The 25,443-nt window shown below is 41.7% G+C and overlaps 1 protein-coding gene across 2 annotated transcripts in view; it reads right to left on the bottom strand.

The window, feature by feature from the left end:
- The window catches only part of hibch (3-hydroxyisobutyryl-CoA hydrolase), a 125,037-nt gene extending 101,294 nt beyond the window's left edge, over window positions 1–23,743 (bottom strand). Inside the window, exons 1-7 of one of the 2 annotated variants that reach the window (XM_073046990.1) lie at window positions 23,605–23,743; window positions 20,503–20,545; window positions 13,505–13,546; window positions 10,099–10,236; window positions 4,033–4,117; window positions 3,222–3,302; window positions 206–258 (exon numbers count right to left, since the gene is read on the bottom strand). In XM_073046990.1, coding sequence (XP_072903091.1) covers window positions 206–258; window positions 3,222–3,302; window positions 4,033–4,117; window positions 10,099–10,236; window positions 13,505–13,546; window positions 20,503–20,545; window positions 23,605–23,636 — 474 coding nt within the window. In that variant the 5' untranslated portion in view covers window positions 23,637–23,743. The remainder of the gene's footprint in view (window positions 1–205; window positions 259–3,221; window positions 3,303–4,032; window positions 4,118–10,098; window positions 10,237–13,504; window positions 13,547–20,502; window positions 20,546–23,604) is intronic. The other variant, XM_073046991.1, reaches the window with a different exon arrangement.
- Window positions 23,744–25,443: the final 1,700 nt, after the last annotated feature.

The raw sequence follows: 25,443 nt of genomic DNA, 5'->3' as shown, positions 1-25,443 counted from the left end.
TGGCAGCATTTGAAATAAGATGAATATCTATGATTAGGATTGTTCGCAAATTGAAGTTAAACACCACAATTGATTAGTCTGATTTATCTATCTTATTCCCATGTGATTAACTTCTACGTACTTAGATACCTGATCACACACTTACATTTACAATTCTCAATCACAAAATTACCATTAAGTCAACAAAGATTTTAAAAAAACTTACCCCTCCCATCACTATTCCATCAATAAGTGCAATGTATGGTATCTTGCAGCTTCCTGAGTAAAATATTGAAGATTTGAATTATCTATTAATGTGTAATAAATAGCTAATGCATCACATTGTTAAGGATTCATAATCAAGGCAAAATTAAAAAAAATAACTCATACAGAAGAGATTCCACAGATGCTGGAAATCCAAAGCAACACACACAAAATGCTGGAGGAACTCAGACCAGGCAGCATCTATGGAAATGAATAAATGCAATTATATGCCGCTTGAAAGGAATTGTTACCAACCTTCAAACAAGATAGAACAAGTAAACAGAGGCAGGATTGGTGGTGGAGGGGAGAGGGTGATAGTTTAGAAACAGCAGGTGCAATTTTTTTTTTTAAACAAAGGTTACAGGACAACATTCAAGTTTGGATGCTTATGTTAAAGCTGTGAAAATTTCATTGGCGGAGTTTGGGCTCATGAACTTGACTAAAGGACGATTCAGCAATGATCATGCTGCCTCCCTCTTTCTTTTCTACAAAGGTGGTCAAGGGTGACTAGCTTCCCCTTGTGTTTCTCAGATGGATGTTGCAGCCACAAGACCGTAACACAACCAAGCAGATTTGGGCCCATCAAGTCTTCTCTGCCATTCCATCATGGCTGATTTAATATCCTCTCAACCCCATTCATCTGCCTTCTGCCAGTAACCTCTACTCTGAGGCTATGCCCTCTGATCGTAGACTCACCCACTAAAGAAAACATCCCCTCCACTTTCACTATATCTAGGATTTTCAATATTCAGTAGGTTTCAATCTTCTAAACTCTAGCAAGTCAGGCGCAGAGCTATCAAACGCCCCTCATAAGTTATCTGTTTCATTTCCAGAATCTTTCTCCTGAAACTTCTTTGGACCCTCTCCAATGCCAGCACATATTTTCTTTGCTAAGGGACCCAAAACTGCTCATAATACTCCAGATAGGGTCTTATAAAGCAACAGCATTACATCCTTGCTTTTATATTCCAGTCCGCTTGAAATTAATGCTAACATTGCATTTGCCTTTCTTACCTGCAGATCAACCTCTAGGGAATCTGCACAATCTTCTCCCAAGTCATATTGCATTTCTGATTTTTTTAAATTTTCCTCTGTTTATAAAATAGTCTACATCTTTATTCCTTCTACCACTTGACCATAAACTTCCCTACATTATATTCCATCTGCCACTTGTTTACCAATTCTGCCAATCTAAGTTCTTCTACAAACTCTCTGCTTCCTTAACATTACCAGCCCCTCCATCTATCTTCATATCATTCGCAAATTTGGCCACAAACCCATCAATTCTGTAATCCAAATCATAATATGCGAAAAGAAGCAGTCCCAACACCAACCCCTGCGGCACACCATTAGTCACCAGCAGCCAATCATAAAATGCTGCTTTATTCCCACTTGTTGCCTCCTACCAGCCAGCCAATCTTCTATTCATGCTGGTTTCTTTCCTGGAATTTTACAGGGCCTTTACGGGTTCCCAACATGGGGGTTTGAGGCTCTCAATGCATTCCAAATGGTCCATCACCTTTTTTTGTGTGGTTGTGAGCCAGGAATTCTCAAGTCAGTGTGAATGTTGCAACTTTTCAGGAAGGCTCTGAGCACATCGTTGAATCCTTTCCTCTGCCCACCTGCTAGTTGTGTAAACACGAGGAAATCTGCAGATGCTGGAAATTCAAGCAACACACACAAAATGCTGGTGGAACACAGCAGGCCAGGCAGCATCTATAGGAAGAAGTACAGACGACATTTCGTTCCTATAGATGCTGCCTGGCCTGCTACATTTCACCAGCATTTTGTGTGTGCTGCTAGTTATGTGTCTGTTTCGGGTAATCTAATAATCTAGTGTTGGCATTTGAGCAATGCAATGGTGCTGAGTGCAATTACAGCCTCCATGCTGACATGGGTTCACTTGTACAGTATTGCCAAATAAATCTGGAGGATTTTATAGAGGAAGCACTGTGACTGTTCCTCAACCATGTAACTAGTCCAAGTTGAAGATGTTTATAGGAGAGCAAGGTTTCACTGCTGCCCAGTAGATTTGAGGGGTGAGGCCTCAATCTTCAAAGCTCATTTCCTCAGACGGCCAAATGTTGTGCTGGCACATGGACGTTATGGCAAATTTAATCATCAATATCTGCGTTTGCTCTATTCCCACTCACCCGGCTGCTTCCCACACTCCTTTTAAACTTACCAGGTTCACTGGAACACTTGTCATTAAAAAAATGTGAATTAAATGTCTGTTGGCATATTTATCCAATAGTCCAGAAAATCTGCTAGTCCAGCAACACCAAAATACTGAGTGTAGTGGATTAGCAGAGCTTTACAGAGGATGGAGTAACCTTGGTTCTTGACATAAACTGAACAATTGTTGGAGTGAGGTACAGCAGTGCAGCAAGAAAAATCCTCAATCATCTCCTTGAACCATCGTGGAAGCTCTATCCACTCAGTAGGGACAAATGAACATAAATCTTAAGGCACATCAACTCCCAGAGAAAGGCAAGGAGAACCATCCGCCATTATGCATAGCCTTTTTGGTCTCCAACAACGCTCAGTTCCAACAGTCGAAAGAGATCATGGCAAATCTGTCTCAAATTTGGCCATCCTCAGTAATTTGCCTTTATTGAACATCTGCTTCAGGAGGACAGGCAAGCGTTGGTTCTAACCAATGGGTCCAGAACAGACCTAATCCCGGTACAGAATGGCGCCATCTCCCCCAACACTTTCCCTATCCACAATAGCATGGGTGCACACACAGAAACTGGACCCTATCTAGGGAGAAAAGTGGGAGGGCAACTCAAAAGAAATACAAACTCTGAGAACCGTGATAATGCTAAGAGAAAGGACACTTCTCTCAAGTAGAGAAAAATAGCACACAGAGGGTTAAATTGATAATCAGGTCAATGGCAATGGGAAACATCCATAATCATCAGCAGCTTATGGATTCCTGAACAGCAATTAGATTCCAGTATTTATATCTTACATACCGATTGCATTGTTTAGAATGTATTCCTCTCTGAAGAAATCTTCTGCCAGTCTGTCTCCAACCTTCCCTGCCTCAGTAACAGCTAAAAGGAAAACAGGAAAAAAATCAACAGGAGTCACTATAGAGAACGGTTGATGACTAAGTACACAGTCAAGCGTTCTGGTCCTTCTCCCGAACAACATGGATTAGGGCCGATCGCTAATCTCCAGCAGCTGGAGCTAAAATGCAAAGCCACTGATTGTTGGGTCAAATTTCATTTTTGTGAAGCTCTGCACTCCCACTAATGGCAGAAGCCCTGTTTCAGGGAACAAGAATCAACATTTGTTGCTATTCATTTATATTTGCATTTGCACAGTTTGTTGTCTTCTTCATTCTGATTGCTCTTTCACTGATCCCGTTGTAGTTACTATTCTATAGATTTCCTGAGTATGCCCGCAGGGAAACGAATCTCAGGGTTGTATGTGGTGACGTACATGTACTTCGATAATAAAATTTACTGCAAACTTCACGAAATTCAGGATGAGCACTAAAAATATGCTTTCGGCAGTAGAGATGAAATGCAAGCATTACTATAACAAGGAATCATTTCTTGAAGCTGGTTAAAAAAAAGCAATAGCAATAAGCTTGTGCCTCAGCATTATTTCATAAACAGATGAAAATGAGGACTGATACAATGAAAGTCAAACTAGGTGATAGGGATTTGCAGTTAACATGAACTACCTCTCTACAAATAGAGTAGCTGTATAATGCTTGCATGCAGTTTATAATGATGTGCTAAACAAAGTGCAAACTAAATGCAGACTGATACTTACCCCTAATGTCACCTCCGGCACAGAAAGCCTTTTCCCCTGCACCTTTAATAATGACTAACGAAGTTTCACTGTCCTGCTCCCATTCCTGTCACATATAAAAACAGATTCAGGCTGAATTAAGGAAAGGTGGAACATTAATTCAATCCATTAAACAAAGTGCCCAGGGACCAGTCCACTGTGAGTTTGATTGCTTGGTCCACAGTCATTAATGCAAACTCGATCTTCCATGCAAATCATTGATTTTATTATGCAGAGTCTGCCTGCCATCCCACGAGTGAATCAGCTATAAATGACACTAAAATCAATGCTGTCCAGACACACATTTACTAGCAATCCCTGTTCATTTGAGCCATAGCTATTGATGGAGCCAGCTACCTTTAAAAAGGTGCGTCTTGTTAAAGTCAGCAAGAAGGCACAGCTCTCCCATAACTCTGCACACAGTTTTCTGTGCCATACTTTCTGAGCCCAGGTGCTTCCGTTAATGGGTTACAAGAGGGTGGGGAGAGTGAGGATGCCCCATAGAATGGTAGCATCTGACCTAACAAGCACATTGTCCAAGCCCTACCTGATGCACCAATGATGTGACACTGAGGAAAGCCCCCTCTCCCCGATCCCACCTTCCAGTTACATTTGTCCCTTTCCAGTTCACCTGCTACTCAACCCAGTCTCACTGAAGAGGTCACAGCCTCTCCCCACCATCCCACCTAGAAAACAATGTCCAGGGACTGGTCCCAGGAAACAGACCTTGCTGGCTCTTATCCATTACTAGATCTCTGACTTCTTAACAGAAAAACCCCAGCCAGTCTCAGTTGGCAGCAACATTTCAAGCTCCATCACATTGAGCACTGGTGCCCCCAGGGCTGTGTTACTGTACTGTTCACCTGTGCCGTGCACTGCACATGCATTTTAAATTATAGTTTATTAACTTATCTGTGGTAATTTCTAAATGTGTAATATATGTATTGTGGGTGCACCATGGTCCAGAGGTTCATGCTTCAATTGGTTGTATACCTGTACAATAAACACGAACTTGATGAACAGGTTACCGGCAATACTCTTTAATTAAGAGGAAGCATGATTTCAAGAGTATTCAGATGGAAATCTGGTGCAGAATAACAAGGAAAGAGCCTTGTCCTATTTCACACTACCTCTCTGGGCAGCCTACTAATGCAGCACAGAGCTGCTACATTACCACTCCCAGACTCTGGTTCAACTCCGACTATCCTGTAACTGGTGGTCCGATTTCTTTCCGTGGCTTTAAGAGGTTATCATTGACTAACTGGCCACTGTAAATTACCCCTATAATCATAGGAAAGCAAGGTACAACCTATCTGGAAGATGGGAAGTAGCAATGACATTTATAATGTATTTTTCATGCAAAGTAACACCCCATAAGTACTTGTCCTCAAATGACAGACCTGTAACCAAAAGAGACCAAGGGAAGGTGATGATTCAAAAGTTAGTCAAAGAGGCGAGTTTTAAGAAGGATCTCGGGGAGAGGTTAGAGATGCACAACTCCAGTGATTAGGGAAGGAATTCCATTTCTTAGTTACTGAAGCTCAGAAGTCCAGATTTGTGGGAACAAAGTACCCAAAATGGGGAGAGACTGCATGGCTATAGATATGTGGGGATGGGGCAAGATTCTAAAAGAGACAAAACAAGAATTTTAGATTGAATACACTCACAGTTGTAGGGTCCAGCAAGGTTGGGGATAACAGCATGGAATCTGGTACAGGCTAAGATACCAAATGCAGATCTCCACAAACCATAAGGGAGCGAGCAGTTAGTGGACTCAGGAAGGAGATGAAATGGTCTCCTCTGAGGGGGGCAAAGGTGTGGAAGCCTCCTAATGATGTCACCATGAGACACACCACACAAACAAAAACAGGAATAGAGACACCAGAGGTAAGGACAAAGGACAAGAATAGAATTGAGCAGCAAGACTGGAAACAAGTAGTTCCCAGTCACAGACTGGGAGGAGACTACAATGCCAAACACTTTAAAGAAGGATATTGCCAATGGAGAGAAAATCCTACAAGCTTCCTGAGCAAGAAGTGATCATGACAGTTATGACAGGGAGGTCAGAATCCCAGAGAGGGAAGTGTGGATATTGCCAACTGAGACAGACTCTGGGAAAGTAAGTGATCAGTAGGAATGCAATCAAATGAGCAGAGAGTCCAAGGGACAATCCGGAAAATGGTCACAGTAGGATTTAATTTACAAATCACAATGCATACAAGCCTGAAAGTACCACTTTATGTTAGTATCCCATCCTTTCAACTTCTCCGACAATACTCCTCAGAAAATCATCAAGGAAATATAACCTTTAGCTCTATCATAAGATGGTGCTGATAAGGGGCAAATCTGTGCAGCTCCGATGGGAATCATCAAATACTCCCGTTCAGGACTACCACAGCTGAAATCCACAATTATCACCATGGGTACTTCAGTAACCAACATCATTTTAAAGATTTCTTTTAAAAAAAAGTCTATCAATACTCAAAAATATACAGATCCCAGACTGTAGATTCAGGTCACGAGTGCAGTTCCTCTTTAAGAAAACAAAAACACGGAAGCCAATCTAAAAGCGCGATTGAAATGCAGGAGCTTTACACTCTACTCCTGACTATCCTACTGGCGAACGTACAGTCTTTGGATAACTGAAGACCTCAGAGCATGGTTGCTGCACCAGAAAGACATCAGGCACTGCTCCGTACTTTGTCTCACAGAAACATGGCTATCCCCACCATCTCAGACACAGCATTGCAGTTTGATGGCTTTCACCATTCTCCATAAAGACAGGACAAAGTACAGCTCAGTCTTTTAAAGGCAGAAGAGGTGGAGTATGCTTTATGATTAACCTATCACGGTGCACGGATGTGCAAGTTCGGTCTCAGTCCTGCTCATCGGAGCTGGAAATTGTAATAGTCAATATCATCCACTTTACCTGCCGAGGGAGTTTTCCACCATCATCCTGATAGCAGTGTATATTCCACCTCAGGCCAATGAGCTAAGATCGATAATCAGCAGTCACAAACCAGTACAACCTAATGCCTTTCCTATCATTGCAGTGGATTTCAACCAGGCCAGCTTGAAGAAGTCTCTGCACAACTACTGACAACATATCACCAGAGGGGCCAACACTGTTATACCACCATAAACAGCGCTTAACGTGCCACCCCACACCCATCTTCGGAAAGTCCAATCAACTGGTTGTACTTCTACTCCCAACGTATAGACAGAGACCAAAGACTGCAGCACCAACGGTGAGGACCAAGAAGGTACGGACAAGGGTGTTGGAGAGGCGCGTGCAGGTCTGCTTTGAGTAAGATGGGACAATATTCAGGGATTCAGTTTCAAACCTGAACAAATACACCACAGATTTTATCAACTTCATCAAGACCTGCGTGGACAAACGTGTGCCTTTGAGAACATACTGGATGCACACGAGCCAAAAGCTGGAGATTCGTAATCTGCTGAGGGCTAGATCTGTGGCAAGACCAGTGATCCAGAACTATACAAGTCATCCACATAAGACCTACAGAAGGCTATTTTAAGAAGAGTAAACAATTCCAATTGAGATTAGAGATGGAATTGGAAGGGCCAATGCACAGAATCAGAAAAGGCTGCAGAAATTGGAAACCCAGCCAGCTCCATCACAGACACAAGTCCCCCCAGCATCAAGCACTCCTTCAAAAGGCAGTGCCTCAAAAAGGCACCCATCGTTAAAGACGCCCAGTCAGGATATGCCCTCTTGTTGGAGGTAGTACAGGAGTCTGAAGAGACAGACTCAGCATTTCAGAAACTGCTTCTTCCCCTCTGCCAACAGTTTTCTGAATGACAGTGAACCCATGAACATTACCTCAGTATTTTTCCTCCCTTTTTGCACTTATTTTAATTTACAGCTTGTTTTAATTACAATGTACAGCTGCCACACAACAACATATTTCATGACTTATGCCAGTGATATTAAATCTGACTCGGATTCTGAATCCATATTTGATAGCTACAATTTACATCACCTCAGAGTGCCAAATTGTTACACACTGCTGAAAATAAGACACTAAAACTGATTAATTTGAGTTAAAATCATGGGAATTAGAAGGGTGTTTCTGACAATCTTCATTTCTTTCATATGGATGGGTATTAGATAGATAGATAGATAGATAGATAGATAGATAGATACTTTATTCATCCCCATGGGGAAATTCAACATTTTTTTTTCCAATGTCCCATACATTTGTTGTAGCAAAAACTCATTACATTATAACTGAATCATATCAGCACACTATCTAAAGCTATTACAGCACACCACAGAAGCCAGGTATTACATTTCTATTATCACTTAATTACTTCCACCTACATTTATGGTATGACAATTCAGAAGTGGATCACATTTATGGGTTTTACAAAGTCCATATTTGCACCAGTTTCAGCTGATCTTTTAATACCCAATAATATATATTTTCCTTCCTTGGTTCCAAATCAATTCCTATTGCACACTGTTATCTAATGCCAGGAGATTTATGCTCAGATACTCCATAAAGCATCTTTCTTATTTTAAAATTTAAAAAAAGTAAAATTATTCCCTTTTAGTCTTTCAAAGAGCTTTCTCAACATTAACACAGCAAGATGAAAATCTCAACACTGGGTTTCAAATAATCCCTCTGAAGGACAGAAGAGTATTACTGAAGCTAAAAACTGGTCTGAAGTGAAAGCAACACAAGGTAGGGGACTATAATTTTTTTTTATTGTATCTGAGCTGGGGAAATGCAGATTCTCTCCAAGTCCACTACTCGTAGAATGGTGTGGAGAAGACACACTGCAGTGCTAAATGCCAAGATAGGTTTTTGCCCACCATCCCAAAACCCCTCCACTGTGTATATGCATATGGTGCCCTGTACTTTCGTACAGTACTGCAGTAATTTTATGCATTGCACTGCATAGCTGTGTCAAAAAAAAACTTCATGACTTAATGTGAGTGATAACCCTGATTCTTGATGTGGGTCACTATTGTGGACGGAGAAAGGGAAGGAGACAGGGAGAGCAGAATCATGGTTGGGAAAAGGGAAAGAGAGAGGGAAGCACCAAAGAGACATTCTGTATTGATCAATGAATTGATTGTTTGTAATCAAATGACCTTGCCTGGTGTCTACACCCATGCTACCTCCCCCCACCACCCCTGGCACTCCTTTACACCAAAGCTCCCACACCCTTCTCATGGTGTTTACCCCTCGCCGTTCTCAACATCCGTTATTCCTGCCAGATGTACAAACTTGCTCTCCGCTCTATGTTGACAAATACAGTACTGTGCAAAAGCCTTATGCACCCTAGTTGTACATAAGTACCTAATACTTCTGCACATTACTGTGTAAGTGCAAAAGAGGCAAATAGTGTTGTATCAGACTGCTGCTGATACATGGAAACAAGGACTGCCACAGAGTTGCAAGTAGCGTGAGAACACACAGGGAATTCTGGAAAGGCCACAGGATCAGACCACATAAATCCAACATCTCTACATTTATCAGACAGCAGTTGACATTCTTCTGTGACGTCATCGCAGGAAGTGTGTCCTGCATATTCAGAGGGGAACAGTCTTCACTTAAAAGTCTCTCTCAACTTGTACATCAAGAATGAATAGAACCGCTACCAATACATCATTTTTCATATTTGCTTTCTGTTTTCAGAGAAGTTGGTTGAGATAAAAACCCACTCAACCCTACTGCTCAAACAATTAGAACAGCATCATTTGTTTCAAGAGCATTGGAAAATTTGTTCATCTAATAATCCAAGACAGCTGTTTGAAGCAGCAGGGCTTGCAGAGAGGAAAATAAATCAGCAACTTCTCATTGTCTCTTTCGACTGTCTGCTTCAGCCTGAAGCAAAAACAGATGCATTCGATGTATTTTTAAAATAAATAGATCACCATACAGGTGAATGCATTGTTACTTCACTCAATTCCAATCAAGGTACCATATTTCAAAATCTGTCAGTTAACAGCCCTAACAATTTACATCCTTTATTTTAAGGTCACATAGCAACAGTTTCCAAAACAATGGCACGTACCTTTAGCTGGGGGTAGATCTGCCTGATCATGGGGAGGTTCAGAGCATTAAGGGCCTTTGGCCGATTGAGTGTGATTATTCCAGCACATCCAGACCTTGTTAAGAGCACTTCCTTGTCCGAACTGGTACTTGCAGACATCTAAGTGTATCAGAGCAAAGCATCAGTCAATGATTCGGAGGCAGTGCAGGGAACATGACACAGTACAATTATACAGCAATGAGCAGTAATTTATGCAGAGGAAGTAAACAACAATATCTCCTGTAAAGGCAGGGTAAATTGCTGGGGGAAAGTGCAGTGAGTGAAGGATAGTGACATATAAATAATGTCTAGAACCAATCTAAGTCATGCAATAGGTCAGCCAGTCTGACATAAGAACTAACCAATCATCTCCACCACGGCTGGCTACATCTTTGTCATCACAGACAGCTTTCAGCCAGAATTCGTGCCAATATTTTTCCGTTAACTTATACCATGCAACAAACTACACTACACGCTGCATCCGCAAAGGAAACAGCATTATGAAGGACCCCATGCAGCCCTCATACAATCTGTTCTCCCTCCTGCCATCTGGGAAAGGGCTCCGAAGCATTTGGGCTCTCACGACCAGACTATGTAACAATTTCTTCCCCCAAGCTATCAGACTCCTCAATACCTGAATCCCGGACTGACACTTTGCCCTACTGTCCTGTTTATTATTTATTGTAAATACCTGCACTGTTTTTGTGCACTTTATGCAGTCCAGTGTAGGTCTGTAGTCTAGTGTAGCTTTCTTGGTGGTTTTTTTTATTACGTAGTTTAGTCTAGTTTTTTTGTACTGTGTCATGTAACACCATGGTCCTGAAAAACGTTGTCTCATTTTTACTATTCTTTGTACCAGCAGTTATGGTCAAAACAACAATAAAAGTTGATTTGACTTGACTTGAAACAGATTCATTCGCAATTTGGCTATACTAATGACTCCAGGACTTCAACAGTGACCTGCAGAGCATCTAACCTGCAATGCATGGATGAGATAGCAAGAATGAAAAAAAGATCAGGATCAGGTTCAAAATGAAGTTACAGGGTAGCCATTTCAACGACGGTGAATCGTCTGACAGTTGATTAAATGCTGACCAAGATTTTGCAAATGCAACAAACACAAAAAAAGAAGTTTTTATAATGCATCATGAAACTGGCAGTTCCTTTAAGGTCTCTATGTTTACTTAATTTAAATTGGAAATTTCAAAGTTCCCAGCAGCAGTTCATCCATAACACACAAAGTGTTGCAGCTTTTTCTGTTATAACCAAGGGAAATGAGTGGACGTTTTGCACTTACGACTGTGAGGCTAAGCACAGACCCAATGCCATTTTTAAGTTCACTGACGACACCACTGTCCTTTGCCAAATCAAAAGTGGTGATGAATCAGCATATAGGAGAAAGACTGAAAATCTGGCTGAGTGGTGCCACAACAACAACCTCTCACTCAGTGTCAGCAAGACAAAAGAGCTGATTATTGCGCAGGAAACTAGAGCTAATCCTCATCATGGTATCAGAGGTGGAGAGGGTCAGGAACTTCAAATTCCCCAGCGTTATCATTTCAGATGGCCTGTCCTAAAGTGCAATTAGTCATGCTCAGACAGGATGTGGCAGCATCCATTATCAAGGACACCCACCACCCAGACCATGCTCTCTTCTTGCTGCTGCCATCAGAAAGGTGGTACAAAAGCCTCCCACCACCAGGTTCAGGAATAGTTATTACACCTGAACCATCAGGGTCTGGAACCAGAGGGGATAACTTCACTCACCCCATCACTGAACTGTTTCCACATTCCATGAAGTCACTTTCAAGGGCTCTTCATCTCATGCTCTCGATAGTTATCACTTACGTTTTTTTCTTCTGTATCTGCATAATTTGATCTTTTGCACATTGGTTGTTTGTCCGTCCTGCTGGGTGTGGTATTGTGTTTCTTGGATTTACTGTACATGCCCACAAGAAAATGAATTGTATATGGTGGCATATATGTACTTTGATAATAAACTTACTTTCAACTTTACAAATGAGTCTCACTGATAAATACCCTAGAGGTGATACAATTTATTGCATGAAGTACAAGGACATTTCTTGTGGACCACCAAGCCAGATTAATACTATGCAAACTTTTTGACAGTAAGAATATTAATTTGCAGATTATAGTCAAACATGTAAAAATGAAAGTTTTTAAATAAAATCCTAAGATGATATTATTTATAATAATTATTCTATTATTACCTAGATCTTAAATGTATTTTTCCAATCAATATTTTGTACTCCATAAATTAAACATTATCTAGAAATAATCACCTCTTTCCTTCTAGGCTTGCAGTGTGAAAGAAAGGTTCAATGTGATTGGCTGTGTGCAGATTGATGACATCACATTCACTGTACTAACAGCTGACAATAACCAAGACTGGCAAAGGCAGGTCCACACCACAAGCATCGCTAAATAGTCGCAGGCACATTCCTTAAAATAACAAGCAAACAGTGGATGCTGAGTTCCGCTACATTAATTTACATTCAGGAAAACTTTGCTTGTCTTTACATCTTTATTTTCTCGCCATGACTTAAAAGACGTGGCCTGTGTGTGCTCAGACACTTCAAGCTAATCAAGTTGTCTAAACTATACCAATTCAGCTTGTTCTCAAGGAGGGTAGTTTGGTGCGTGTTAATCTAGCCAGCAGAAACGTGTTTCAGAGGCATGAAAAACATCTGTCCTGTTCAATTTGAAATACACGTTACTTCAGCTTTAAAAAATTGCCAGGTTAAAAAAACTTTATTTCTTGTCTGTAACTGAACTAAGGACACAAGAAGACGGAATTTTGAAATGGAACCAAGTCCACTCAGATATCTTGTCAATGTCAAAGTCAAGGTATTATCAAAGTACCTATACATCACAATATACATTCATTTTCTTGCAAGCACTTAAAGCAAAATGAAGAAATACAGTAGAATTTATGAAAACTGCACACAAAGAAAGACTGACAAACAACCAATGTGCAAAGCAAGATAAACTGTACAGATAAAACGAATAAACAGGTAATTCTGAACATACGAGTTGTAGAGTCCTTGAAGACAAGTCCACGAGTGGTGGAATCAGTTCAGATTTGAGGTCAGAGAAGTCATGCACAACACTTCAAACCTGATGGTTGAAGGGTAATAACTATTCCTGAGCCTACTCGTGTGGAACCCAAAGTTCCTGTACTTTTCCCCCCCCAGAGGCAGCAATGAGAGAAGAGCATGGCTCGGATGGTTGTGTCCCCCGATGATTCCTGTGGCACTGCTCCTTGCAGCTGTACTCCACGATGGGGAGGACTTCGCCTCTGATCGACTGGGCTGTATCCACTACTTTATGTAGGCTTCTCCATTCATGGACATTGGTGTTTCCATACCAGGCCATGATGCAACCAGTCAGGATCCTCTCCAATGTGCATCTACAGAAGTTTATCATAGTTTCAAATGGCATGCCAAATGTACACAAACTTCTCAGACATTTCCCACCCAATCCCCCTATTTTATAATTCAATTAGTGTTCAGAAATCTGTCTTAACCTAAATCCTAAATTTACAATCCTCTGCAGAAGGAATTTCCCTCATTTCAGTTCTAAGTGGTTAATTCCTTCTCCTATGAGAATAAACCCTCACTCTAGAGGAGAGGTTCTCAACCTGGGGTCCACGGACCCTTCGCTTAGTGGCATTGGTTGATGACATAAAAAAAGACCGGGAACCTAGCGGGAAGGTTTGGTGGTGCTACACGGTGGAGTTTAAACTAGAGTTGCAGGGGGATGGGGACCAGAGTGCCAGAACAGTTAGTGGAGAGGTTGTGGAGACAGATGTTGGCAAGACCTCAGACAAATTCAAGAAGTAAAAGGTTGAGCATGATGCGACTAGTGTTCAGAACTGCCTATATTTCAATGCAAGAAGTATCGTACGAAAGGCAGATGAGCTCAGGGCCTGGGTCAACATCTGGAATTATGATATTGTGGCCATTATTGAGACTTGGTTGCAGGAGGGGCAGGACTGACCACTCAGTATTCTGGGGTTCTATTGTTTTAGACGCAACAGAACAGAAGGGATTAAAGGGGAAGTGATGGCGTTACTAGTTAGGGAAAATGTCACAGCAGTGCTCCATCAGGACGGACTGAGGAACGCGTGTAGTGAGGTGTTATGAGTCGAACTGAAGAATAAGAAAGACATGACTATGTTAATAGACCTATTTTACAGATCATCCAACAATCTGAGGGATTTAAAGTAAAAAATTTCTAGAAAGATCACAGACTGTTGCAAGAAACATATGGCTGTTACAGCAGGTGATTTTAACTTTCCACATATTGACTGGGGATCCCATAATGTAAAAGGACTAAATGGAATAGTGTTTGTCAAATGTGTTCAGAGAAGTTTCCTTCATCAGTATGTAGAAGTCCCAAAGACAGAGTGTGCAATACTGGATCTGCTATTAGGGAATAGAACAAGGCAGGTAACAGACGTTTGTATATGGGGACACTTAGTATTTAATAATCACAATGCCATTAGTTTCAAAGCAAATATACAAAAAGATAGGTCTGGTTCACTGGTTCAGATTCTAATTTGGAGAAGAGCCAATTTTGATAATATCAGAAATAATCTGGCAAGTGTGGATTGGAACAGGCTGTTTTCTGGCAAATGTGTACTTGGTAAGTGGGAGGCCTTCAAAAGTGAATTTTTCAAAGTACAAAGCTTGCATATGCCTGTCAGAATAAAAGATAAAAATAACAGGTGTGGGCAACCTTGGTTTTCAAAAGATATTGAGGCCCTCCCTGGTTAAGAAAAAAAATGGAGGCATATTCCAGGTCTAGGCAAGTAGGAACAAATGAGGTACTGATGGAGTACAAGAAATGCAGACAGCACTTAAGAAAGAAATCAGGAAGACTAAAAGACGGCATGAAGTTACTCTAACAGACAAGGTGAAGGAGAATCCTAAAGGATTCTACAGATATATTAAGAGCAAAAGGATTGGGAAGGGACAAAATTGGTCCTCTAGAAGATCAGAATAGTAATCCGTGTGTGGAGCCAAAAGAGATGGGGGAGATCTTAAAACAACACACACAAAATGCTGGTGGAACACAGCAGGCCAGGCAGCAACTATAGGGAGAAGCACTGTCAACATTTCAGGCTGAGACCCTTCGTCAGGGGAGATCTTAAACAACTTTTTTGCATCTTTGTTAACTAAGGAGACAGACACAGAGTCACAAGGTGTGAGGCAAAGCAGCATCAACTTCATTGAGCCTATACAGATTACAGAGGAGGTGGTGTTTGCTGTACTAAGGCAAATCATGGTGAATAAATGTCCAAGACTTACAAGGTGTTTCCTTGGATCCTATGGGAGGTGTGCAAAAATTACTAGGGCTGTAGTAGAGATATTTAAATCATCCTTAGCAACAGAAGAGGTGCCAGAGGACTGGAGAACAGCCAATGTTGTTCAGCTGTTTAAGGAATGCTCTAAACAAGGAAATTATCGGCTGCTGAATCTAGTATCAGTTGTGGGAAAGTTATTGGAAGGTATTCTAAGAGGCCTTATATGTAAGTATTTAACATGCATTGATTATGGATAGTCAACATGGATTTGTGCATGGTATATCTAACTAATCTTACAGAGTTTTTTTGAGGAAGTTACCAGGAAAGTTGATGAAGGCAAGGCGGTGGATGTTGTCTACATGGTTGAGAGTCAGGCGAGGTTGGAACGCTCTGGGCGCCAAGCCAATCTGAAGAAGTCAAGAACGGCTTCTTCAGCAGCCATTAGCCACGGCGGGGTCCGGGTCCTAGTGCAAGGTGCAATCCGCTGCTCCTTCGTCAATTTAAACGCCGGCCCAGACTGGGGGCTCCTCTTGTTGTTGCTCGCTTCTATTGTTTGCATGATTTCCCCCCCCCACACACTTTCTCTGGGGGCTGGTCTTTTTTCTGGAATTGGATTCTTTCAGATTCTTTTGCTTTGCGACTGCCAGTAAGCAAAAAATCTCAAGGTGCTATAATTTACACTTCATTTGATAATAAATACACTTGGAATAGCAAGACATTTGACAAGGTCCCGCTTGGGAGATTGGTCAAGAAGGTTTGGTCACTTGGCATTCAAAATGAGGTAGTAAATTGAATTAGATATTTGATATGTGGGGGAGTGGTAGTAGATGGTTGCCTCTCTGACTGGAGGCCTGTAGGAATTGGTACTGAGTCTTTTGTTGTTTGTCATCTATATCAATGATCTGGATGATAAAGTGGTTAACTGGATCAGCAACACAACACAAAATGCTGGAGAAACTCAGCAGGTCAGGAAACATCTATGGGAAAAAGTGGTCAATGGTTCAGGCCGAGACCATTGTACTTTTTCCCATAGACGCTGCCTGGCCTGCTGAGCTCCTCCAGCATTTTATGTGTGTTGCTCGGATTTCCGGAATCTGTAGATTTTCTCTTGTTTGTAACTGGATCAGCAAATTTGCAGATGGCACCAAGATTAGGGGTGTGGTGGACAGCAAGGAAGAGCTTGCAGTGGATCAGCTGGGGAAATGGGCTGAAAAATGGCAGATGGAATTTAATGCAGACAAGTGCAAAGTGTTGCATTTCATTAGGACCAACCAGGATGGGTCTTACACAGTGAATGCTAGGGCACTGACAAGTGAGGTAGAACAAAGGGATCTGTGGAATACAGGTCCATAATTCATTGAAAGTGGGGACACAGGTAGATAGGGTCATAAAGAAACCTCTTGGCACATTGGCTTTCATAAATCAAAGTATTGAGTACAGGAGATGGGATGTTATGTTGAAGTTGTAAAAGGCATTGGTGACACCTAATTTGGACTACTGAGTGCAGTTTTGGTCACCTACCTACAGGAAAGATGTAAGGAAGGTTGAAAGAGAACAGAAAATGTACAAGGATGTTGCCAGGTCTGGAGGACCTGAGTTATAAAGGAAGGGTGAATAGGTCATGTCTTTATTCCTTAGAATGTAGAAGATTAGGAGGAGATTTGATAGAGGTATACAAATTTATGAGAAGTATAGAGAGGGTAAATGCAAACAGTTGTTTTCCACTGAGCTCGGGTGGGACTGCAACCAGAGGTCAGGGGTTAAGGGTGAAAAGTTTAAGGGGAGCTTGAGGGGAAACCTCTTTACTCAGAGGGTCATATGAGTGTGGACAGATGCAACACAAGTGGTGCATGTGAGCTCGATTTCAGCGTTTAAGTGACGTTTGGATAGGTACATGAATGGTAACGATATGGAGGGCTATGGTCCTGGTCACAGGTTGATAAGAGTAGGCAGTTTAAGTAGTTTCATCATGGACTAGATGGCCCAAAGGGCCCAGTTCTGTGCTGTACTTTTCTATGATTCTATGACTCTGTAACTCCTGCTAAAGAGCTTCCAGCTCTCAGCCCCTACCCACCAATCCGTCTGAGAGAATGCTGGCTTCAAAAATCATCTGTTTCCAAATTCCTGTGAAAAATTGCCAATTTGATTCAGTCTTTTGTTCATCAATCAATTCCAAGGAAGAGACAACTTCCACACAGCCCTAAGGGTCAGTGGGTTTATAATAGACAACAAAAGATTAAGCTGTCTCCAAAGAGAAAGAGAGAGATTTTTACTTGTAAAAATGCCACCCCCTTCCCTCAATAGCTCTGTCACGGTTGCATCTGCTCTCAGGATGAGGCTTTTCATTCCAGAACTAAAGAGATGTCCTCCTTCCAAATAAGGGCTTCACTTCCTCCACCATCAACGCCGCTCTCGACCTCATCCCTTCCATTTCTTGCATGTCTGCCCTTACTCCATCCTCCTGCCACCCCAGCAGGGATAGGGTTCCTCTTGTCCTCACCTACCAACCCACCAGCCTCTGCGTCCAGCACATAACTCCCCGGAACTTCCACCATCTCCAACGGGATCCCGCCACCAACCACACTTTTCCATCCACCCACTTTCTGCTTTCCACAGGGATCACGCCCTATGTGACTCCCTTGTCCATTCGTTCCCACCCCCACTGACCTCCCTCCTGAACAAGTGCTACACCTGCCCCTACACCTCCTTCTTCACTATCATTCAGGGCCCCCAACAGTCCTTCCAAGTGGGCGACACTTCACCTGTGAGTCTGTTGGGGTCATATACTGTGTCCGGTGTTCCTGGTCTGGCCTCCTATAATTCAGTGAGACCCAACGCAGATTGGGAGATCACTTTGCTGAGCACCTGCACTACGTCCGCCAGAACCAGCGGGATCTCCCAGTGGCCACCCATTTTAGTTCCACTTCCCATTCCCATTACCCTTCTGACATGTCAGTCCATGGCCTCCTCTACTGTCGCAATGAGGCCACACTCAGGCTGGAGGAACAACACCTTATATTTCTGGGTACCCTGGCATGAACACTCCTTGAATTTCCAGTAAAGCCCCCCATCTTTCACCATTCCCCATCCTCTTTTCCCTCCCTCACCTTATCTCCTTGCCTGCTCATCGCCTCCCTCCAGTGCTCCTCCCCCCTTTTTCTTTCTTCCATGCCTTGTCTCTCTTGTTAGATTCTCCCTTCTCCAGCCCTGTATCTCTTTCACCAATTAACTTCCCAACTCTTCACTTCACCCCTCTCTGTTTCACCTGTCACCTTGTACTTCTTCCACCCCTCCCCCCAACCTTCTTTCTCTTCCCCAGTCCTGATGAAGGGTCTCAGCCCGAAAGGTCAACTGTACTCTTTTCCATAGATGCTGCCTGGCCTGCTGAGTTCCTCCAGCATTTTGTGTGAGTTGCAGTCAGTTCCAAGAAACGTTTTTGTGAATCTATGCTAAAAGGTAAAAAAGAATTAATCTTCACACAGTGCCCCAACCGGGTCTCAGCAAAAACCTGCACAATTTCAGCAGGATGTTATTAGTTCATAGCTGAGGAAAAAAACTAGGAAAAAGGCATGTAGAATGTCCAGTAACTGTTGATTCAGCATGGGAGTTAAAAAGAAAAGTCTGGAGCAAAAGCCTGGATCCATTGAAACTGTTGATCATAAATTTGGGAATTCAACTTGGAGTCTGTCATTAACTCAAGTGCAGTGCCTTTTGCAATTCCATAACTTATGGCTTGAACGCAAAGTACAGCAAGGCAAAGAGAAAATGGCTCGTTAAAAATTAAACAGAATCCCTTCAGATTTGAAGCATCTTTTGTGAAGGCAACATGCACTTTTAAAAAAATTGGGATGATCGTGTATGTAATCTCAGCTTAATAGTCATAGTTCAAGCTTCAGTACTGTTTGTTAACAGACATTACAGGAGTACCAAAACAGCAAAAATGTAAAGATTAATTGTAAACTGAACATTGTGGTTTACTGATTGTCAGGCTGCAAACTACTCCAGTTAATTCATTTCATTATTTTAATTACTTTGGAAAATTATCAAGTTAAATTAAAAACAATATTCAACTCTCAGTATTGGAGTGGCATCAGGTTCAACCTATCTGCCCCCCCTCCCACCACTAATGGCGAATCTATGAATTCGATCACAACTCCAAATGTGTGGTGAAAATTAGTTGCTATTATAGTTCTCACTTTTGGCAGCAAGACCGCTTCAGTTCTGAAGACGTGTATGTGCTGTAATGTGATACCACCAACAGCAGGACTAAAAATGGAAATTCATAGTTTGTACAATGTAAACAATGCAGTGGAAGTGGCTCTACCGAACAGTAGACTTGTACCGGTGCAACCGGCCCACCGGTGAAACTTGCAGCAATGGCACTATTTAGCATTTCAAAGTCTGGTATTTCTCAGAATCTGAATGGTATGCATAAAAATTCTTTAACACTAAAAGATCGACTGGGAAATAAATTAATTCGGGCAAGAAATAACATTTGCGCAGAGCGCCACCTGGTGTAGTATTACGCAAATGCAATCAGTTCTTTCGTGGCATCTCAAAACCACCTCAGAAAAATTACAGCTGTATAGACAAAAACTGGTACTTTGCTCTATGTATCTACTTAAAGTTTATTGATAAATGAAGATGAGACAAAAGTTCTCCATTTATCAATGCTTTAAACTCTGTGCTAAAATGCAAAATACTAACTCGTAATGCAAATGTACACTGAAATATTAACTAATTCACTCTCTCCCTATACTGCTTGCCTTGTTGAGTTATTTTCGTTATTTTTCTTGCTTTACTGGTGTTAAAAAAATTTTTGTATTTGTATTTGTTTTGGATATTTGTATTTTGCTCTTGTCTAAGTGAAACGGTACAGATTTGTTTGTACTTGCTTACTGAGGTAAGGAACAACAGCAACTTAGGTTCTGTCATCACTATGAACTCGTTTTATAGTCAGCTTACATCCCCACCCAAATTGATCCTACACAATTACTTTAAGATTTCAAATACTCAGTTTCAGAAAGGCAAAATTATAAACATCAATGCATACTTACCAGATGTTTCTGTATAATCTGCAGTCTGGAAAGTGCTCTCACCCTAAAATTAAGAACAAAATAAAATTAACAGCTGAAATTCAACCAGAATTTTTGCATCATTGTTGACAATTGGGAACAAACTTCAGGGAATATAGAACAAAGGGTTAAGACCAAGGTTCAAATCAGATACACAGCCCAATGGTCATTTTTCTATGATGCCGATTGTGTTTGGGAGATTTAATCAGCATTTTAGTCCATTAACACATAATTGATGTCACTTTATCACTGGCTTCACTTGCTTCCCGTTCTCTGATCGTCTGAAAACCTCTCTGAGAAATGGATAAGTAAGTGGAGAGGAAAAAGTGAGTCACATTTATGTAGTACTTCTCATATGTCCAGGAAATCAAAGCACCTCACAGATACTAACATTTTTCCAACAGTGGCACTGTTGTCAAAGCACACTACAGCCATTCTTTGCATAGCAAAAGTCCGTAAGCATTGCAAGAAAACACGGATAATCTGCGTGTCAGGGAGATAAGGATTGCTCAGGGCATCCGGTAAGCAATCCTGCTACACTTCAAAGTAACGCATAGAAACTTTTACCTCCAAATGAGAACTGACATGGCCTCAAATTCAAAGTTGTATAAAGGGTCACTCTTCTGACAGAGTTGTAATACTATATGGATCTTGGTACAAATTTGAGGATCAACTCTCAAAAGTGGAACCATAAATTTCAGACTCAGTGCTCATGAATTTCACACCATAATTCAAGGTACAAAATGCATCACAGGCTCATTGGGTTGGACGGGCCTGTGCCATATGCGTATTGCTAAATACTAAAACCTTCCTGTAATTTGATCAGAAAACTTCACAGTAATGTTTATAATTGTTGCCAAAGGACTTTCCACAAACATTCACAGATACCACCTTATTTTACCTGATCTCCCAGCTGATTATTTAATCATCTTTCACAATTGCTATTAATGGTACCATCAGGAAAGCTCATAACTTATTTATTGAAGAAAAAATATTTTTCTAAGGTACAATCCAAAGATCTGTCCTTGCACAAGATAAAAAAAATTGCAAACACAAGGAAGTCTGCAAATGCTGGAAATTCAAGCAACACACACAAAACACTGGTGGAACGCAGCAGGCCAGGCAGCACCTATTGAAAGAAGCACTGTCGATGTTTCCGGTCTCGGCCCGAAACGTCGACAGCGCTTCTCCCTATAGATGCTGCCTGGCCTGCTAAGTTCCTCCAGCGTTTTGTGTGTGTTGCTTTGGATTTCCAGAATCGGCAGACTTTCTCATGTTTATCCATTTAAGACCCCCCACATCTTTCAGCAAAAACTTGCTCCTACATCTGGTCTGCCAGGCAGCATCTTCTACCAATTTGCCACCACAGCCTCCCAACCCACTGCAATGCATAGAATGGCTCTGTCCACCCACTCCTCTGGCACTCTCCCTTCTCCTTTGGGTAACCAACATCAGTGTTATGAATCTCCTTTCTCTCAGGTAAAGTGCTCATTTTTTACAATGCACCTAAGTGCATTGAAAATTGCTTAATCCCCCTCCCCACACTTTAATTTCTGCACCAAGAAGTTTCTTGCCCTCAGTGATTTGAACCTCTTTTTTAAAAATTGATCCACTGTTCTCCTTTCCTTCCATTTCTCATCCTGGCCATGCTGTGCTGAACACTTGTCAACTTCATTCACTTAAATCCAAAAGGCACAGACACGGTAGTCAATTAATTTGGCCACACACTGCCAGATGTGGATTTCCCAAATATAGGATCATCAGACCTTGTCTTTGTCTTGCAAAAAGTCCCAGAACACAAAAGCACACTCTTTCTAAACCCAAGTCATTACATACACCAGCTACTAGCACCTGCTGAGTAGCAGAAGTATTCTGCTCGATACAGATCTGAGCTTCAAGGTCCCAGATATTGTCCCTTACTGATCCCTCTGATACAACATGAAATACAATGCTACAAAAAACCTCAATCCCTTTCGCCTTCAATTTCCTTCATGTCTTCTTGCTGTTCTCCTGATCTTCATCTTCTGTGAACTTCTCAGTTAAACTCTGCTGCCCAAACAGTCCCGTGTCCATCAATTTCATCCTCAATTCCACTTCCACTCCTCCACACACTGTGTTGCTGTTGAATGGAGCTACTCCTAAATCTGCAATGCCTCTCCATTTCTTCCATCATCTCTAAATATTTCTGTTAACCTATTTTGATCGCCTCTCCAACCATTGTTCAATGTCAGTTGCTTTGCTCCAGTTTTTTTTCCCTGTTAAGCATTTTGGGAAATTTATTACAACATAAGAGTTTTAGCCGTCAATCTGGTCGTTTGTCCTTATTAAGTATACATGAAATTTGTTGCAAACATTATCAAACACCTGAAATATTATAGTTCTTCTTTCGTTCTGTAACACTTCTACACAAAGTGATGCTGTTTGGGTTGTAAACTCTCTACAATATCAAAGCCCTTAATGTATACAGTATCATGTGAGCTACAATATTATTTTTGGGTCGAGCAAAGAAAAAGTTCATTGTATCTCTTTATCGGGTGCACTATAAAATATTCTGTTAAGAATTATTAGAGAATGGCGTGCTTTGGGCTTAATCAAGAAAATAGTCCGAAAACACTGAAACGCAGCAGTTCAAGGTGTGATTCAAGAGGCTCAGAGAGGCGTAGCAATTTGAGCATATGGGCGTCCGTGCATCCAAGAGAAAATTCCGGAAGTACACTGGAAATTGCAGAAATGGTTCGTAGTGTATGCCAGAGGCAGACAGGTTTTGACTATGGGACTACGAGAGAAAATGGATGTAATGAACAAAGGATTACATGTAAAAAATGGTGTGAGCTGAAAAGTATGCAAATGTCAAAACCGCGTCCAAATTATTATCTATTTCTCAATAAATTTATCATCATATTGAAAATCAGCACAGCCTTAGAGGGATTGTTTAAATAGCAGTGTTGCCTGAAATGTGACCGCAATGCACTTGAGACAAGTTGCAGGAATCCATAACGACTATGCACGGGTTTTTTTTTGCAACATTCCCACCACCGAATAGATCTTGCAGCAATAAATACCCCTCGACAACCAGTGACCCACCTGAGCCGAGAGCTAAAGCCCCAGAAACTCATCCCGAATCTGTTACACTACGTTTCAAACTCTACCCAGAGATTCCACTCGCTGCTGTCGACGTCACGCTCGCCGGCTGCGCAATTCCTTCCAGCTGTCTGTGTTTCCGGAATCCTGCCCGCAACAGCGGCCCCTAGGCGCTGGATGAGCTACTAGCATGACGATGAATGTTTACCAAAGACACAAAGATGAAAACTTTGAAACGGAAGAAATAATGCATATCCTCTGGTCTTAGACATTTCAACCCTGCGGTTGAAAAGATACAGTCTATCTATGCCACTCATAATCTTATAAACCTCGATTAGATCTCCCCTCAGCCTCTGCCGCCCCAGAGAAAACAACCCAAGTTTCCTCATCCTTTCTAGAATTTCCAGGCATTAAGAACTTTACTATGTCAAATTCATAATCATGGATTGAAAGAGAGGCGAGATGCACCTATTACTGGATATGGTGTTTCAAGAACCTAGTACAGATCGACTCAAAGTTAATAAATACTTCTTGATGGTGACACTGAAAGACCTAGCAGTATCACCTAGATGGGGTCAGTTGTGCTGTGAGGATTACATTCCTTGACTTCTCTAGTGCCTTTAACACCATCCAGCCCAAGATCTTAAGGCACAACTAACGGAGATGGGAGTAAACTCTCACATGGTGGATTGGATAGTGGACTACTTGACAGATAGACCTCAGTATGTGCGGTTGGGAGACTGTAGGTCTGACACGGTGGTCAGCAGCACAGGAGCACCGCAGGGAACCGTACTCTCTCCGGTCCTGTTCACCCTGTACACATCAGACTTCCAATATAACTCGGAGTCCTGCCATGTGCAGAAGTTCGCTGATGACACAGCCATAGTGGGGTGTGTCAGGAATGGACAGGAGGAGGAGTATAGGAAACTGATACAGGACTTTGTGATATGGTGCAACTCAAACTACCTGCGTCTCAATATCACCAAGACCAAGGAGATGGTGGTGGACTTTAGGAGATCTAGGCCTCATATGGAGCCAGTGATCATTAATGGAGAATGTGTGGAGCAGGTTAAGACCTACAAGTATCTGGGAGTACAGTTAGACGAGAAGCTAGACTGGACTGCCAACACAGATGCCTTGTGCAGGAAGGCACAGAGTCGACTGTACTTACTTAGAAGGTTGGCGTCATTCAATGTCTGTAGTGAGATGCTGAAGATGTTCTAAAGGTCAGTTGTGGAGAGCGCCCTCTTCTTTGTGGTGGCGTGTTGGGGAGGAAGCATTAAGAAGAGAGACGCCTCATGTCTTAATAAGCTGGTAAGGAAGGCGGGCTCTGTCGTGGGCAAAGTACTGGAGAGTTTAACATCGGTAGCTGAGCGAAGGGCGCTGAGTAGGCTACGGTCAATTATGGAAAACTCTGAACATCCTCTACATAGCACCATCCAGAGACAGAGAAGCAGTTTCAGCGACAGGTTACTATCGATGCAATGCTCCTCAGACAGGATGAAGAGGTCAATACTCCCCAATGTCATTAGGCTTTACAATTCTACCACCAGGACTTAAGAACTTTTTAAAAGCTATTATTAATGCTTTTTGAGATAGTGATTTAGATGCATATCATATTTTTTACTGAGTTAAGTATTGTATGTAATTAGTTTTGCTACAAGTGTATGGGACATTGGAAAAAAAGTTGAATTTCCCCATGGGGATGAATAAAGTATCTATCTATCTATCTATCTATCTATCTATCTATCTATCTATCGACAATTACTGAGAAGATGTCATCTGTATGAGAGATACAAATAAATTGCACAGAGATTTAAAACAGGAAACCCATTGGTTAGA

Source organism: Hemitrygon akajei, chromosome 5 (genome assembly GCF_048418815.1).
Source record: "Hemitrygon akajei chromosome 5, sHemAka1.3, whole genome shotgun sequence".
NCBI classification, from domain to species: Eukaryota; Metazoa; Chordata; class Chondrichthyes; order Myliobatiformes; family Dasyatidae; genus Hemitrygon; species Hemitrygon akajei.
The sequence above is the reverse complement of the archived record's forward strand: the minus strand, read 5'-3'. Positions and strand labels throughout refer to the sequence as shown.